Consider the following 18,983-nt stretch of genomic DNA (forward strand, 5'->3'; position numbering starts at 1 on the left):
CCTACCCCAATGACATAGCGAATGATCCCCTCTCTGTCTGCTTCAGGGATGACATCCTTGTAATCCAAGGGATCACCAAACTTTTCTCCATCTGTGATGACAACTAGGATCTTAAGGGCATTCTCCCGGGCTCCACTACTGCTATGAAACAGTTGTCTTCTGTCCAGGGAAGAGGAAAGAAAAGTCAATGGTGAACAGACAGAGATACTCTTAATGCTGGGGAGGGAATGTCAGCAGTCACACACACAGATGCAGCTAAGAGGAGTTCGGGCTCACCTGGAGTGAACACTGAGACATGGCTGCCCCAAGACCTGGAAAGGCAGCAGGAGAAAGGAAAAGCGTGGAAGGAAAGGAAATCTTCACTGCCTTTATATGCTTTTGCATAGACTGATTTTTTTTTTAGCTATTATTCCTCTTAAATTAAAACAAAATTTAAGCTTAATGCACCCTCACAAACTTTTCCTGGTTTGATGCAACAGCTCTCTAGCTCATCTTCCTGAACTTTTGTCCCAACCTCCACCCTCACCTCTACACACACACACACACACACACACACACACACACACACACACACATCAGAGTGAACTTCCAAAACAAGATATGGTGACATCTCCTCACTGCTTAAAACAGTCAGTGGATGGGCACCTGGGTGGCTCAGTTGGTTAAGCGACTGCCTTTGGCTCAGGTCATGATCCTGGAGTCCCTGGATCGAGTCCCACATCGAGCTCCCTGCTCAGCAGGGAGTCTGCTTCTCCCTCTGACCACCTTCCCTCTCGTGCTATCTCTCATTCTCTCTCTCTCAAATAAAAAATTAAATCTTAAAAAAAAAAATATTCAGTGGATCTCCACTCGCTTTTCAGTTGCCTTAAGTGACCTGGCCTCAAATGATCTCTGTAGCTTCCCTCTAACCTTACCCTCACATCTCCCCTTCACGCCTACCTTTACTCACAACTTGTATTTCATGTGTGTACCATGAAGAGTCTCTCCTCCACCTTTACTCATGTCCTTCACCCCAACCCTGTCTGAACAACCCCCTTCACTCTTCGAATCCCAGCAAAAAAAATATCACCTCCTCCTTCCATCCTAAGCAGAGAGCTTACACTACTTTGCGGATTCCTGTGGCAGTGTGTGTCTTCCCGTACAGCTGTTGTATTGATTTCACCAGAAATTCTGGGTTAGGGTTTTTCTTGAACTGATTGAAGGTGAAATGAGTCTGGAATTCTTCAGAGAACTGCATCAAAGAAAACTGGGAACAGGCATCTGGCATTACACTGGAGAAAGTGACTCTCCTCATACTTACCCATCTCCCAGGAAGCCCTACATAAATCTTGAAACATTCCAGTCTCCAAATCCCTCCAAATTCTACACTGTCCCCAATCCTTCTGCCTCACCAGGACAGAGATCTGCCATCAGCTCCCACTTCTAAGTATTAGAACTCAGCCCAAGATGATATATTTTATCTCCCATACCAACCCTTATCAATTAGTCAGAGCTGCCTGCTTTACAGAGGGCTGGAAGAAGCTGAGGCTGCATCCAGACAGAGCAGGAAAGAGAATCATGAAAGAAAACCATGATCAATTGGCAATTTGGCAATGTCTGCAATAGAAGTAAAAGGGGAAAGTGGCGGCCTGGTTGCCATGTATTTGCCAGCATCATATGAGCTATTTCCTAACCTACCCATATGCCCTCACCAAGGTTTTGGACTTCTTGAATCGATTCATGACAGTTGAGACAAAGTTCTTCATCCGCTGAAAGTCACTCGGGATGATGCTACCAGAGCCATCAATCAAGAAGACAATATCACTGTCCTGCCGAGGGCACTCTTGGGGAACAAGAGAAAGAGCATGAACTTAATTATAAGTACTTGAGACTGGGGTTCATTTTTTGCATGTCAGCTTTCTGTTAAGCAGTGAAAATAAAAGGTAAACAATATGCAACCCATGTTCCAAGCTTAATAAAAACATGGACACAATCCCAAGATCACAGCCACCAAGAAGAAGGCATCTGCCAGAAAATATCGATGTTACTTTTGAAGATCAACAAAAGATAAACAAATTTTCATGGAATACAAGGAGAATCCCATAACTGAAGGAAGAAATAGAAGCGAAAAAGAGACAACTACAAAATTCAGAAGATGCTTGTAAGGACATCATGCTTGCAGATAGATGACTACTGCTTAACGATACCTTATCAAATTGGTGATGTTTTCATTAGCCATTCACAAGAATAAGCACAAGAATTGCTAGGAGAAGCAAAGAAAAATTTGCAGGAAGAAACTGAAGCCTTTGAATCTAGAGTGGAATCAATTCAGCAGGTGTTAGCATATTTAAAAGTTCAATTATATGCTAAATTTGAGAGCAAAATAAATCTTGAGGCTGATGAAAGTTAAACATTTTATAACACTTTTTAAAATTTGTTTAATAAACTTGAATGTTGTTTCATACAATTTGAAATATGGATGAAGTATAGAAAATTTTGGTTAATTCTGCCCAAGGAAGTCAGGAAAAGTAGTGATATGAGAGCTAACTCTGAGAATGAGAAATAATTTGCCAGAAATACAAAGATAGAAATATATTATAGTAAAAAAAAAAAAAGGAACAGCACACATAACAATAGGCTGGATGTCCTCCTCCCTTCTGACCCCAGCCCCAAATCCACTTTCTACTCTCTTCCAATCTGCTCTGCACCCCAGGAAGTCAGCCACATGGACCACATGCATTTTGGGTTCCTTTGCCCTCTGATTTCTATTTGGATTTGCCCAATTAGGAGCCTCAACAGAAGACTGGAGTGATGGAAGAGTGAGATCAGAGTATTCTCCCTGTACTCCCTCCCTGGAAGGTTGCTTTGGGCTGGCTGGGACCCTCAGTGCAAGATCACTGCTCCTTCAAGGAGGCACACTCCTGACAACCCTCTCCTCTTCTGAATTCTGGTTACTTCTCCCTCTCCTTGTCCAATCAGCCTAGGAGTGGAAACAGCTCTGCTGCTGCTTGCCCTGGGTTCCTGGATCATCTATTATAGTTTCCTAAGACTCTATCAAACCTTTAAAATTAGTCCCTTTGTAAATAAACCCTTCTCAAATTATTCTAACTGGAGTGTACCGTCTATTCCAGTCAAAACCCTGACTGATACAAAGGAAATGAACCTAAAATAATTCTGCAGAATTGAGGAATTGAAATGGCACTACTAAGATAAATCTGTGTGATAAGAATGGAGATGAGCCTATGTCATTAAGCACAGGAAAGTTGGGAAGGGCCTCTCTACCCAAAAAAAGAAGTTTGACTTTATACCTTAAGCAGTGGAAAGCCACTGAAGTTTTCTTAGAAAAGGGGGTGAGGTGATCTTTTTTGTATTTAGAAAGATTACTGTAGCAATGAAAAGTTTCTAGCCACTCTATTCATGATTGCCAAACATTGGAAACAATCCAAACATCTTTCAATGTGTGAACAGATGAACTTGTGACTGGGATTGTGGTAAATCTATGCGATGGAATACTATTTGGCAATAAAAAGGGAAAGAACTACTGATACACACAACAACATGGATGAATTGCAAATACATTATGCTAGTGAAAGAAGCCACTCTCAAAAGGTTATAATTCTATTTATGTAGCTTTCTTGAAAAGACAAACTATATTGTGATGGAGAACAGATTAGTGAGTGCCAAGGGCTAGGATGGAGGGGGAGAAGGCAACTAACTATAAAGAGATAGCACCAGGGGCCCCTGGGTGGCTCAGTCAGTTAAGTGTCTGCCTTCAGCTTGGGTCATGATCCCAGGGTCCTGGGATCGAGCCCCGTGTCAGGTTCCCTGCTCAGCAGGGAGTCTGCTTCTCCCTCGCCTTCTGCCTGCCATTCCCCCTGCTTGGGCTCTCTCTCTGTGTGTCAAATAAATAAATAAAATCTTTTTTTTAAAAAAGAGAGATAGCATGAAGGATTTTTTTAGGGGAGTGACAGAACTCTTGTATTCTGTTCATGTTGTTTTTTTTTTTTTTAAGATTTTATTTTTAGGGATGCCTGGGTGGCTCAGTCAGTTAAGTCTGCCTTTGGCTTGGGTCATGATCCCAGGGGCCTGGGATGGAGTCCTGCATTGGGCTCCTTGGTCAGTGGGGAGCCTGCTTCTCCCTTTGCCTGCTGCTCCCCCTGCTTGTGCTCTCTCTCTCTGACAAATAAAGAAAATCTTTTTTAAAATATTTTATTTTTAAATAATCTCTACAACAAGCATGGGGCTGGAACTCACAACCCAGAGATCAAGGGTCACATGCTCTACCAACTGAGTCAGCCAGGCACCCCATGTTCATGTTGTTTTTTTTTTTTTGTGAAAATCTATACATACCTTAAAATTCAGGGAACTGTACACTAAAAGAAGAAAGGCCAATTTTACTGTGTGATCTTTGAAAAAATAAAATTATCCCAAAAAAAGTATTGGCTTTTTAAAAATAGATAAACAGATTCTAACACTTATATGGAAAATATACAAAGAAAATTAACCAGAAAAATTTTTGAAAATCTCAAAGATATGTTAAATGAAAAGAATCAAGTGTGTTACAACAGGCTACCATTTGTGGTACAAAGTGAAGACTATAGATATGTATATGTTTGTGAATATAGAGTATCTTCAGAAGACACAAGAAACTGGTAACAGTGGTTGAATCCCAGGAAGAAAACAGTAGGCTGCGGGAACCAAGAGAGAGAAGTATTATGTGCTTTGAATTTTGAATCATTTTTAAAGAACTGAAAATGTTTTTTAGAACAAAAAGTATGGAATCCTGAGAGTGAGGACTGAAGACAGAAATGTGAGGGTAAGAGCTGAAGCCACAGAACTGAATATAATTGGGCAGGAAGAACACATGGACAAGAATAGAAGCTGTAACCTGGTACCCCTACACATGCAAAGAAGGCAGAGGAAGATGACCTGGAGATGAAGTTTAGCAGAAGCCCTTGGCAGGGGAAGAAGCAAGGGGTGGGAGGAGTGGAGGAGAAGGGAGGAGAGGGGAGAAATCTGGAGCCAAGGTGTCTGGGGAAGGAAGAGATGATCTGTAGGTCACATCAGCAAAGTCAGTAAACATGAGGACAAAATAGAGATTTGGCATTTAGGGAGTCACAAATGTCATTTGCAAGAGGAAGATTTATATGGTGGTTGGACAGAAGCCAGATGTCAGTGAAGAATGGTGATATGGGGGAAATGCAAACAAGAGGAGAGAACTCTTTCAAGAAGTTTGGTGGGGAAAGAAAGGAGAAATGGCAGAACATGTAGAGGAGACCAGGGAGAAGAAAGGTTATTTTCATTGCTATCAATTTTGGTGGTTGGTTGTTTTTAAGATATGGGTAAGTGTGAGCATGTTTACATTCAAAGGAGGGGGAGAAATTTAAGCTCCTGGAGCAAATGAATGATTGAGGATGTGGGCTTTGAGTTGGTGATGTGATAAAGCCTCAAAAGCCGAGATGGGGGCGCCTGGGTGGCTCAGTCATTGGGCATCTGCCTTCGGCTCAGGTCATGATCCCAGGGTCCTGGGATCGAGCCCCACATCGGGCTCCCTGCTCCACAGGAAGCCTGCTTCTCCCTCTCCCGCTCCCCCTGCTTGTGTTCCTTCTCTCACTGTCTCTCTCTCTCTGTCAAATAAATAAATAAAATCTTAAAAAAAAAAAAAAGCCCAGATAGAAAAGTGATTCATGGAAAGGCAGACAGTCAGGTATCCCTCTAAAACCCTGCCAAGGGTGGTACCATTGCAAAAATTTGAACAAGGAGAAGGGGTAAGCAGAGGGAGTTCATCCCTGGCAACCTTGATTTTCTTTGTGAAGAAGGAAGGAAGGTTATCTGTTGAGAGTAAAGTACAAAGGAGCAGAGCTTGAGGGGAAAAAAAAAACTATAAAAGGAAGACATATCTGCCCTTGGTAACAGAACCAACTTGAAGACAAGCAAAAGGATGGCCAAGCAGTTGAAGAAATAAGTGGCAGAAAGCAGCTTGAAAAAAAGATTCAGTCACTCACTCTCTTTCAGTCAAAAAATATTTGGAGAACAAGGATGTGATAGGCAGCCACCAAGGTGGAGCATAAGGTTCTCACCTCCTGGAAATAACATCCTCACATAGTCACCTTCTCTTGAGTGAGAGATGGACTTTTTGTCTCACTTCAAAGGAACATAAGATGGCAGAAGTAATGTACTATTACTTTTGAGATTAGATTATGAAAAGACTGATTTCTTTCTTGGGGTTTTCTCTCTCTCTCTTGCTCTCCTACTCCCTTGTTTACTCACTCTGAGGGAAGTCAGCTGCTCTAGGAGGAGCAGTTGTAAGCTGCTTTATAGGGAGCCTCATGGGACAAGCAACTGAGAGAAGCCTCCAGCCAACAGTCAGTGAAAATTGAGGTCCTCAGTCCAACAATCTTGTAAATGAGCTTGGAAGTGGATATTCTTCCCACAGTCAAGCCTTTAGATGGGAGCACAGCTCCAGTTTAACAAATTAACTTCAATTTCATGAAAAACACTGAGGCAGAGGCACCCAGCTAAGCCATGCCCAGATTCCTGATTCATAGGAACTGTAATATAATTAACATTTACTGTTTTTAGCTGATAAGTTTAGGGCAATTTGTTAAGCAGCAATAGATAAAAGAGCATAGAGCAATGAACAAGGTAGGCAGTATCCCTGCTATCATGAAGCCTACATTCTAGAAGAAAACATGGAAAAGAAACAAGTAAAATATGTATATACAGATATGAAGATGGTAAAGTGTGACAATGTGGTAGGAAGTAACGGTGGAAATGATAAGAGCCACTCAGGAAACGCCTCTTTGAAGAGGTGACATTTGAGCTGACAATAATGGGTTGTTAGCTAATAGTAAGCATAAAGACCCTGAAGCAGGGACAGCTTGGTGTCATTCTTGGAGAAAAAAGGCAGCCAGAGTGCCTGGAGCACAGTGGCTGAAGTAGAAAGGTTGGGAAAGCCTCAAAGGCTATGATCAGGAGACTCAGGCACTTACTCTAAGGATGATGGGGGGGGATATCATCTCACAAAGATGAGTGGCTATATCAGGATTTTTCTTAAAGTTCAAGACCCCCACATCTCCCCCCACCATCTCTATTGGAGCCCAGTCCCCTCCGGCTTCTGCACCGAGACCTCTAAGTCAACTCTCAGGCTCTAAACAGCCCCCATCCCGGTCCTGCCCTTACCCTCACACTGCCCATCTCTGCCAAAAGCCACCTACCTCTGAGCTTCTCTGGGAAAGTCTGGGGCTGCTGCCATAGGTTGGGTCCAAACAGGAAGCATAAGCCGTTCACGTAGGTGTTCTCCTTACAAGTTTGGTGCACAGTGGGGCCACAGGCCTGGGGAAGGTTGCAGGTGGGAGAGGTTGTTCCTGCTTCTTGTCCTTTCACCCCAGCACCTCTACCCTCCACAGACCGCAGCCCCAGCAGCCATGGGCCCCTGACTCCTTCCCTCAGGACACTCCCATGACCAGGGACAACTCACCAGCAGTCGGAAAGGGCTGGTGGCAAATGCCAGAGACAGGCCCAGAGACATGTTCACCGCCTCCAGGGGGACTGAGGAGACATATATACATGGTCACTTTCGTGGAGTAAAAGGGGTTCTGTGAAGGTGAACAGAGGTCACTTTGACCTGGGACACATGGAGACCTGACAGGTCAAGGAGGAACCCAAGTCCTAGGAAAGGAACATGAAGAGGGTACCTGAGGATGTCTGAGGTAGAGTCTGTATACAGCTGGCGAGCTGAATACCTGGGCCCCCAACCACACACCCCCAAAGCAAAAGGAATGCCTGGCAAGTTCAGGTGTATGTATAGGTGGAAACCTAGCCCTGGGTCCCAGGGAGGGGCAGTGACTCACCCTGCAGGTGCATGGACTCACACTTGCCCGTGCTGTAGTCACATTGGTAGAGGCCACCTGTTTGGTTGGCAGCCCTTATCTCCTGGGGGGCTCCAACCACAAACCTGGGGGGGCGGGTAAGGTAGGAACAAATCACCTCAGGGACAAGAGAAAACTCTGACATGTGGGGAAAGAAGGAGACCATGGAAGTTCGGCCACCCAGAGGAAAGTGAGGAGAGCCAACCCTCACATGTATTTCCCAATTCCCAGGAAGAGAAGGAAGACTCAGCAAAGAAAAAAGTGGGAAAATTTTAAATCTTGGAAGGGGAAAGTCTCTCTAAGAATGACACAAAACCAAGAAGTCATTTAAAAGTTGTTGAATCCTATGTTATATACCTGAAACTAATATAACACTGTATGTTAACTATACTAGAATTAAATTTTTAAAAAATGGATAAATTCAACCACAGACCACAGTCATTTTAAATAAATTTCTGTATATGATATCAGGGAAATGCAAATCAAAACCCAATGGGGGGGGCAAGGAGCAAGATGGCGGAGGAGTAGGAGACCTGGATTTCATCTGGTCCCAGGAATCCAGCTGGATAGGGATCAAACCATTCTGAGTACCTAAAAAATCAACAGGAGATCAAAGAAAAGAATAGCAACAACTCTCTGAACAGAAAAATGACCATTTTCTGGAGGTAGGATGTGCGGAGAAGTGAATCCGAGGTGATATTCGGGAGGATAGATGACGGGGGAGGGGGCTTCCTCAGCCACTTCTGGCAAGTGCTAGAGCCACGGAGCACAAAATCAGAACTTTTAGAAGTCGGGTCCGCTGAGGGACGTCGCTCCAGTGGCTAAGCGGGGGGTGGAACCCTCACGGGACAGTGTGGTCTCAGGACCCTCGGGGTCACAGAAAGACCGGGAGTGCCTGAGTGCAGCAGAGCTCCCAGGTATCAGAGTAGGGAAGCCGGCTGTAGAGACAGAGCCAAGGCACAGGTTCTCTGCTCAGGGTTGCCATAAACCGTGATCCGCGGCACAGTCGGGCCACTGCTCCTCCAGCAGGGACCCAGCAAGCAGCAGATCTGGGGAGACTCCCCTTCCTCCCCCGGGAGGAGCGGCGCGGGAGTGCACTGCAAGGATCTCCTGGGTTTGGAGACTCCACACGGTGTCGGGTGCCAGAGATACAAACGCTCGGTCACAGGCCGGGTGAGCACGGAGTGCGGCCGGAGATGGGGGAGATGGGAGTGATTGACTGCTTTTCTCTGGGGGCTCACTGAGAAGGGGCGCCCTGAGTTCTCGGCTCCTCTGGAGTGGAGATTGGGAGACCGCCATTTTCACTGTCGTCCTCCAAAGCTGTACGGAAAGCTTGCAGAGAACAAAAGCTCCCAAGAGCAAACCCGAGCAGATTACTTAGCCCGGACAGGCAAGGGCAGGGCAATTCCGCCTCTGCAAAGACATTTGGGAACCATGGCAACAGGACCCTCCTCCAGAAGATCAGCAAGAAGAGCCAGCCAAGACCAAGTTTACCAATCAATGAGAACAGCAGAACTCCAGAGCTAGGGGAATACTGCATATAGAATCCATGGCTTTTTTACCATGATTCTTTAGTCTTTCATAGTTAATTTTTTTTAACTTTTTTTTGAATTTTTCTTTTTCCCTATTTCAACCAACATCTTATCAATCCCTTTTTTAAAAAATCTTTTTATTTTTCATTTTTAGAGTCATATTCTCTCCCTTCATAGTAGTTACCCTTATTTTTGATATATATATATATATAAGTTCTTCTCTCTTTAAAATTTTGGGATACAGTTTCTTCTAACAGATAAAATATACCCCAAATCTCTAGTGTATGGCTTTGTTCTAGACTCCTGCCTGATCACATTATCTCCCTTTTTTTTTTAAATACTCTTCTTTCTTTTTTCAACCAACTCCCTATCAATTCCTTTTATAAAATCTTTTATACTTTTCATTTGTTCAGTAATCTTCCATCCCTTCATTATATCAACCCTGATTTTGTACATATATAAGTCTTTCTTTCTTTAAAATTTTAGGAGGCACTTTCTTCTAACAGACCAAAATATACCCAAAATCTAGTGTGTGGCATTGATCTACGCACTAGCCTGATCATATTTGATCATATTCTGTTTTTCTTTTCTTGTTCTGTTTTTGTTTGTTTTTATCTTTTTCTTTTTCTTTTCTTTTTTTCTCTTTCTTTTTTCTTTCTTTCCCTTTCTTTTCCCCTCGTTTCAGGTCTTTTCTGATTTGTTTAGAGTATATTTGCTGGGGACGTTGTAAACCTGTTAGCATTTTGTTCTCTCATTCATCTATTCTCCTCTGGACAAAATGACAAGACGAAAAGAATCACCTCAGCAAAAAGAACAAGAGGTAGTACCGTCTGCCAGGGACCTACTCAATACAGACATTAGTACGATGTCGGACCTAGAGTTCAGAATCATGATTTTAAAGATACTAGCTGGGTTTGAAAAAAGCATGGCAGTTATTAGAGAAACCCTTCCTGGAGAAAAAAAAGAACTAAAATCTAACCAAATCAAGATCAAAAAGGCTATAAATGAAGTACAATAAAAAATGGGGCACTAACTACTAGGATAATTGAGGCAGAAGAGAGAATTAGCGATATAGAAGACCAAATGATGGAAAATAAAGAAGCTGAGAAAGGGAGAAATAAACAACTACTGGATCACGAGGGCAGAATTCGAGAGATAAGCGACACCATAAGACAAAACTACATTAGAATAATTGGGATCCCAGAAGAAGAAGAAAGAGAGAGAGGGGCAGAAGGTATATTAGAGCAAATTATACCAGAGAACTTCCCTAATGTGGGAAGGAAACAGGCATCAAAATCCAGGAGGCACAGAGAACCCCTCTCAAAATCAATGAAAATGGGTCAACACCCCAAAATCTAATAGTAAAACTTAAGAGTCTCAGAGACAAAGAGAAAATCTTGAAAACAGCTCGGGAGAAGAGAAATGTAACCTATAATGGTAGAGACATTAGATTGGCAACAGACCTATCCACAGAGACCTGGCAGGCCAGAAAGGACTGGCATGATATCTTCAGAGCACTAAACGAGAAAAATATGCTGCCAAGAATAATATATCCAGCTAGGCTGTCATTGAAAATAGAAGGAGATGTAAAAAGCTTCCAGACAAACAAAAACTAAAGGAATTTGCAAACACGAAACCAGCCCTCCAAGAAATATTGAAAGGGGTCCTCTAAGCAAAGAGAGCCTAAAAGCAGCATAGACCAGAAAGGAACACAGACAATATATAGTAACAGTCACCTTACAGGCAATACAATGGCACTAAATTCATATCTTTAAATAGTTACCCTGAATGTAAATGGGCTAATGCCCCAATCAAAAGACACAGGCTATTGGATTGGATTAAAAAACAAAACCCACCGATATGCTGTCTGCAAGACACTCATTTCAGACCCAAAGACACCCCCAGATTGAAAGGGAGGGGTGGAAAACCATTTACCATGCTAATGGACACCAAAAGAAAGCCGGGGTGGCAATCCTTATAACAGACAAATTAGATTTTAAAACAAAGACTGTAATAAGAGATGAGGAGGGACACACTATCCTACTTACAGGCTCTATCCAACAAGAAGACCTAAAGATTGTAAATATCTATGCCCCTAACATGGGGGCAGCCAATTATATAAGGCAATTAATAACAAAAGCAAAGAAACACATTGACAACAATACAATAATAGTGGGGGACTTTAACACCCCCCTCACTGAAATGGACAGATCATCTAAGGAAAAAATCGACAAGGAAATAAAGACTTTCAATGACACACTGGACCAAATGGACTTCACAGACATATTCAGAACATTCCATCCCAAAGCAACGGAATACACATTCTTCACTAGTGCCCATGGAACATTCTCCAGAATTGATCACATCCTAGGTCACAAATCAGGTCTCAACCGGTACCAAAAGATCGGGATCATTCCCTGCATATTTTCAGACCACAGTGCTTTGAAACTAGAACTCAATCACAAGAGGAAAGTCGGAAAGAACTCAAATACATGGAGGCTAAAGAACATCCTACTAAAGAATGAATGGGTCAACCAGGAAATTAAAGAAGAATTAAAAAATTCATGGAAACCAATGAAAATGAAAACACGCCTGTTCAAAATCTTTGGGATACAGCAAAGGCAGTCCTGAGAGGAAAGTATATAGCAATACAAGCCTTTCTCAAGAAACAAGAAAGGTCTCAAATACACAACCTAACCCTACACCTAAAGGAGCTGGAGAAAGAACAGCAAATAGAGCCTAAACCCAGCAGGAGAAGAGAAATAATAAAGATCAGAGCAGAAATCAATGAAATAGAAACCAAAAGAACAGTAGAACAGATCAACGAAACTAGGAGCTGGTTCTTGGAAAGAATTAACAAGATTGATAAACCCCTGGCCAGACTGATCAAAAAGAAAAGAGAAATGACCCAAATCAACAAAATCATGAATGAAAGAGGAGAGATCACAACCAACACCAAAGACATACAAACAATTATAAGAACATATTATGAGCAACTCTATGCCAGCAAATTAGAGAACCTGGAGGAAATGTATGCATTCCTAGAGATATAACAACTACCAAAATTGAACCAGGAAGGAACAGAAAACCTGAACAGACCTATAACCACTAAGGAAATTGAAGCAGTCATCAAAAATCTCCCAACAAACAAAAGCCCAGGGCCAGATGGCTTCCCAGGGGAATTCTACCAAACATTTAAAGAAGAATTAATACCTATTCTCCTGAAACTGTTCCAAAAAATAGAAATGGAAGGTAAACTTCCAAACTCATTTTATGAGGCCACCATTACCTTGATTCCAAAACCAGACAAAGACCCCATCAAAAAGGAGAATTACAGACCAATATCCTTGATGAACATGGATGCAAAAATTCTCACCAAAATACTAGCCAACAGGATCCAACAGTACAGTAAAAGGATTATTCACCACGACCAAGTGGGATTTATCCCTGGAATGCAAGGCTGGTTCAACATCCGCAAATCAATCAACGTGATACAATCCATTAACAAAAGAAAGAACAAGAATCATATGATCCTCTCAATAGATGCAGAAAAAGCATTTGGCAAAGTACAGCATCCTTTCTTGATCAAAACTCTTCAGAGCATAGGGATAGAGGGTACATACCTCAATATCATAAAAGCCATCTATGAAAAACCTACAGCAAATATCATTCTCGATGGGCAAAAGCTGAGAGCTTTTCCCCTAAGGTCAGGAACGCGGCAGGGATGTCCACTATCACCACTGCTCTTCAACATAGTATTAGAAGTCCTAGCCACAGCAATCAGACAACAAAAAGAAATCAAAGGCATCCAAATCGGCAAAGAGGAAGTCAAACTCTCCCTCTTTGCAGATGATATGATACTGTATGTGGAAAACCCAAAAGACTCCACCCCAAAACTGCTAGAACTCATACAGGAATTCAGTCAAGTGGCAGGATATAAAATCAATGCACAGAAATCAGTGGCATTCCTATACACCAACAACAAGACAGAAGAGAGACAAATCAAGGAGTCGATCCCATTTACAATTGCACCCAAATCCATAAGATACCTAGGAATAAATCTAACCAAAGAGGCAAAGGATCTGTACTCAGAAAACTATAAAATACTCAGGAAAGAAATTGAAGAGGACACAAAGAAATGGAAAAACGTTCCATGCTCATGGATTGGAAGAACAAACATTGTGAAGATGTCAATACTACCTAAAGCAATCTACACATTCAATGCAATCCCCATCAAAATACCATCCACTTTTTTCAAAGAAATGGAACAAGTAATCCTAAAATTTGTATGGAACCAGAAGAGACCCCGAATAGCCAGAGGAATCTTGAAAAAGAAAAGCAAAGCTGGCGGCATCATAATTCCGGACTTCCAGCTCTATTGCAAAGCTGTCATCATCAACACAGTATGGTACTGGCACAAAAACAGACACATCGATCAATGGAACAGAATCGAGGGCCCAGAAATGGACCCTCAACTCTATGGTCAACTAATCTTTGACAAAGCAGGAAAGAATGTCCAAAGGAAAAGACAGTCTCTTCAACAAATGGTGTTGGGAAAATTGGACAGCCACTTGCAGAAGAATGAAACTGGACCATTTCCCTACACCACACACAAAAATAGACTCCAAATGGTTGAAAGACCTAAACGTGAGACAGGAGTCCATCAAAATCCTAAAGGAGGACACAGGCAGCAACCTCTTTGACCTCAGCCGCAGCAACTTCTTCCTAGAAACATCGCCAAAGGCAAGGGAAGCAAGGGCAAAAATTAACTATTGGGATTTCATCAAGATAAAAAGCTTTTGCACAGCAAAGGAAACAGTCCACAAAACCAAAAGACAACGGACAGAATGGGAGAAGATATTTGCAAATGACATATCAGATAAAGGGCTAGTAGCCAAAATCTACAAAGAACTTATCAAACTCAACACCCAAAGAACAAATAATCCAATCAAGAAATGGGCAGAAGGCATGAACAGACATTTTTCCAAAGAAGACATCCAAATGGCCAATAGACACATGAAAAAGTGCTCAACATCGCTCGGCATCAGGGAAATCCAAATCAAGACCTCAATGAGGTACCACCTCACACCAGTCAGAATGGCTAAAATTAACAAGTCAGGACATCACAGATGTTGGCGGGGATGTGGAGAAAGGGGAACCCTCCTACACTGTTGGTGGGAATGCAAGCTGGCGCAACCACTCTGGAAAACAGTATGGAGGTTCCTCAAACAGTTGAAAATAGAGCTACCATACGATCCAGCAATTGCACTACTGGGTATTTACCCCAAAGATACAAATGTAGGGACCCGAAGGGGTCGTGCACCCCAATGTTTATAGCAGCAATATCCACAATAGCCAAACTGTGGAAAGAGCCAGGATGTGCATCGACAGATGAATGGAAAAAGAAGATGTGGTATATATACACAATGCAATATTATGCAGCCATCAAAAGGAATGAGATCTTGCCATTTGCAACGACGTGGATGGAACTGGAGGGTGTTATGCTGAGTGAAGTAAGTCCATCAGAGAAACACATGTATCATATGACCTCACTGATATGAGGAATTCTTAATCTCAGGAAACAAACTGAGGGTTGCTGGAGTGGTGGTGTGTTGGGAGGGATGGGGTGGCTGGGTGATAGACATTGGGGAGGGTATGTGCTATGGCGAGTGCTGTGAATTGTGCAAGACTGTTGAATCACAGATCTGTACCTCTGAAACAAATAATGCAATATATGTGAAGAAAAAAAAGAAGAAGAAGAAGAAAATAGCAGGAGGGGAAGAATGAAGGGGGGGAAATCGGAGGGGGAGATGAACCATGAGAGTCGATGGACTCTGAAAAACAAACTGAGGGTTCTAGAGGGGAGGGGGTTGGGCAATGGGTTAGCCTGGTGATGGGTATTAAAGAGGGCACGTTCTGCATGGAGCACTGGGTGTTATGCACAAACAGTGAATCATGGAACACTACATCCAAAACTAATGATGTAATGTATGGTGGTTAACATAACAATAAAAAAATTAAAAAAAAAGAAGAGGTGGTATACGTATAGAATGGAATATTACTCAGCCATCAAAAAGGATGAAATCTTACCATTTACATCAACGTGGATAGAACTGGAGGGTATTATGGTGAGCAAAATAAGCCAATCAGAGAAAGACAATTATCATACAGTTTCACTCATATGTGGAATAAGAAATAGTGCAGAGGATCATAGAAGAAGGGAGGGAAAACTGAATGGGAAGAGGGGCACCTGGGTGGCTCAGTCATTAAGCGTCTGCCTTCGACTCAGGTCATGATCCCAGGGTCCCAGGATTGAGCTCTGCATTGGGCTTCCTGCTCTTCAGGAAGCCTGATTCTCCCTCTCCCACTCCCCCTCTTGTGTTCCCTCTCTTGCTGTCTCTCTCTCTGTGTCAAGTAAATAAATAAAATCTTTAAAAAAAATGGAATGGGAAGAAATCAGAGAGGGAGACAAACAATGAGAGACTCTTAAGTATAGGAAACAAACTTAGGATTGCTGGAGGGGAGGTGGGTGGGGGATGGTGTAACTGGGTGACTGGCATTAAGGAGAGCACGAGATGTGATGAGCCCTGGGTGTTATATGCAACTGATGAATTTCTGAACTCTACATCTGAAACTAATGATGTACTATATGTGGGCTAACTGAATTTAAATGACAACATTTCTGTACATGATAAACTACCACAAGCAAAGTCAAAAGACAAACAATAAACTGGGCAGAGGGAGATTAGCAACTCATGCCACAGACTACTTTCCTCAATATAGTTAGAGCTCCTACAAACCAATAGGAAGAAAAAATAGAAAAATGGGCAACAGATAAGAAAAAAGTGTTCACAGAAAAGGAAATACATCTCTCATTTAAAAATAAGTGTAAATTAGTTTAATTTTATTTTTTTATTTATTTACTTTTTTAAATTTTATTATGTTATGTTAGTCACCATACAATACATATTAGTTTTTGATGTGGTGATCCCCTATCCATTGTTTTCGCATAACACCCAGTGCTCCATGCAGTACGTGCCCTCCTTAATAGCCATCACCAGGCTAACCCATCCCCACTCCCCCTCCCCTTTAGAACCCTCAGTTTGTTTCTCAGAGTCCATCGTCTCTCATGGTTCATCTCTCCCTCCGATTTCCCCCCCTTCATTTTTCCCTTCCTTCTCCTAATGTCCTCCATGTTATTCCTTATGTTCCACAAATAAGTGAAACCATATGATAATTGACTTTCTCTGCTTGACTTATTTCACTTAGCATAATCTCCTCCAGTCCCATCCATGTTGATGTAAAAGTTGGGTATTCATCCTTTCATATATGTTTTTTTTAAGATTTTATTTATTTATTTGAGAGAGAGAGAGAGAATGAGAGATAGAAAGCACGAGAGGGAAGAGGGTCAGAGGGAGAAGCAGACCCCTGCTGAGCAGGAAGCCCGATGTGGGACTCGATCCTGGGACTCCAGGATCATGACCTGAGCCGAAGGCAGTCGCTTAACCAACTGAGCCACCCAGGCACCCTTTTCATATATGTTTTAAAGAGAAAAAGTGTAAGACAGAGACCTCCACCTGTGGTCCTTACCGGGATCCCTCAAGCTGGACCACGCTGTGCCCGAAGCTCCTTGCATTGTCTTGGAAGATCGTTGCTTTTTCAGTCTCCAAGTTGAACCCATCACTTAGTAAGACCAAGGCTAGAGGAAGGAGAAGGGGTGAGGGTCAGGCGGGGATAAGAAGCTAAGAAAGCAGCTTGCCCTCCTGCTCCATGCATCCACCTGCTGAAATTCACCCTAACCCAGCATGGAAATGTCTGCCTCCCAGGTCCGGCTCTGTTAGCCTGAGGCAGAGGTTAGCACACTTTTTCTATAAAGGGCCAGATAATATTTTAGGTTTTGTGGTCCAAAAAAACAAGAGAGAAAATGCATTTCCGCAAATTTTTCAATAAGGAAATAGAAAACATAATAATTGAGTACAAATAAGGGGCGCCTGGCTGGCTCAATCAGTAGAGCCTGTGACCCTTGATCTCAGGTTTGTGGGTTCGAGCCCTATGTTGTGTGTAGAGATTGCTTAATAAAATCTTTTTTAAAAATTTATTAATGAGACAAATGCAATTCTTTGGGGAAGATAACCTCACTTCACTGGGATTCAGAGTTAGTATTCCCTATCATGAATCGATTCTAAATGCTCATTTGAGGGGCACTTGAGTGGCCCAGTGGGATGAGCAACTGACTCTTGATCTCAGTTCAGGCCTTGATCGCAGGGTCCTGAGTTCAAGCCCCACATTGAGCTCAATGCTGGGTTTGGAGCCTACTTTTAAAAAATTAAAAATATATAAATATCTGAGACCTATGGCTTACAGGTCATACAAAAACAAGTGGGAAGAAGCCTCCCCAAATGCCTACAAGCCATAGTTTGCTGATTCCTGGCCTAAGGACCCCCAAAGTAGGGTGCATTCAGCCAGTCTCTGAACTCCACCCTCTGCTCCCACCCTGCTGATTTGCCCAACAATCAAGTTCCTAAAGACTCTCAATTAGGCAATTTCCTTCCTATGCAATTCTCAAGCACTTTTTCCTTCTTTTTTTTTAAGATTTCATTTATTTATTTATTTGACAGAGAAAGATAGCAAGAGCAGGAACACAAGCAGGGGGAGTGGAAGAGGAAGAAGCAGGTTTCCCGCTGAGCAGGGAGCCCGATGTGGGACTCGTTCCTAGGACCCTGGGATCATGACCCAAGCCAAAGGCAGACGCTTAACAACTGAGCCACCAGATGCCCCCTTTTTTCCCTTCTTTGGTTCGTTCTCCACAAAGCACAGGCATAAAAGGAAACAAAATTGAATCATTTTGGTCAGTCACTCAACAAACATTTACACCTGGATCCTTGGAAAATAGAACTCTGGGCAAAGTGAAGGTGATAAGATAGAACTGAAGGAGAAACACTCAGAATCCAATATGTGTTGTGCACCCTTGGGCATAGGATTCCACCTCTCTCGAGCCTCAGTTTCCTAATCTGTAAAGTGAAGGGGCCAGCCAAACCCCATTGCAAAGTCTATGAATTTAATTATTCATCCAAGCTTCTCTGGGCATTCCATCTTGGTCTGGTTCTACTCTCTGCTTCTTTTTGAATCCCTTGTCCTTCCCCAAATCCCCTTTATCTTCCCCCAGACTAGATAGTCTGTGCCCTCTTTCTCCACTCAGACTCAAAATATCCCTTCCTCACGCTGAGGGCCCCCCTCCAAGTCCCTGGTGTACCTGTTAACAGAAGGATTCTGTGAGTCATAGCTGGAGGGAGCAGGAACTGTGGGGCTGCATGCACCACTGAGCCACTTCAAGGAAGCCACCAAAGACAGGAAGGACAGAAAAGGAGAAGTTGGTGACAGAAATCTGTTAACGATTCAAAGGAAGAGGGCGGGGGCTCAGTGAGCATGCAAGCCCTGCTTGACCTTCTTCTTGGGGTTCAAGCAGCCTGTGCTCCCTTCTTCACCAGATTCTTGGCCCAAATCATCAAGATCATTGTCCCAAATGATGTGGGAAACAAAGGCAGAAGAAAAAAATTATTAAATTTCCTTACTACCTACAGCCCATTGACAAGTCCTTGAA

At 42.7% G+C, this 18,983-nt stretch overlaps 1 protein-coding gene and 1 pseudogene across 7 annotated transcripts in view; one reads left to right on the forward strand and one right to left on the reverse strand.

Moving 5' to 3' along the window:
- The window catches only part of LOC112810381 (integrin alpha-M-like), a 51,504-nt gene extending 32,770 nt beyond the window's left edge, over window positions 1-18,734 (reverse strand). For all 7 annotated transcript variants that reach the window (XM_025853972.1, XM_025853966.1, XM_025853967.1 and 4 more), the window contains exons 1-8: window positions 18,636-18,734; window positions 16,973-17,081; window positions 7,833-7,936; window positions 7,460-7,530; window positions 7,197-7,314; window positions 1,692-1,822; window positions 1,101-1,246; window positions 6-159 (exon numbers count right to left, since the gene is read on the reverse strand). In XM_025853972.1, coding sequence (XP_025709757.1) covers window positions 6-159; window positions 1,101-1,246; window positions 1,692-1,822; window positions 7,197-7,314; window positions 7,460-7,530; window positions 7,833-7,936; window positions 16,973-17,081; window positions 18,636-18,663 — 861 coding nt within the window. In that variant the 5' untranslated portion in view covers window positions 18,664-18,734. The remainder of the gene's footprint in view (window positions 1-5; window positions 160-1,100; window positions 1,247-1,691; window positions 1,823-7,196; window positions 7,315-7,459; window positions 7,531-7,832; window positions 7,937-16,972; window positions 17,082-18,635) is intronic.
- LOC112810244 (prefoldin subunit 4 pseudogene) lies at window positions 1,959-2,390 on the forward strand (annotated as a pseudogene).
- Window positions 18,735-18,983: the final 249 nt, after the last annotated feature.

Source organism: Callorhinus ursinus, unplaced genomic scaffold (genome assembly GCF_003265705.2).
Source record: "Callorhinus ursinus isolate GAN/ISIS: 27379988/994484 unplaced genomic scaffold, GSC_fseal_2.0 scaffold87, whole genome shotgun sequence".
In the NCBI taxonomy this organism is placed as follows: domain Eukaryota; kingdom Metazoa; phylum Chordata; class Mammalia; order Carnivora; family Otariidae; genus Callorhinus; species Callorhinus ursinus.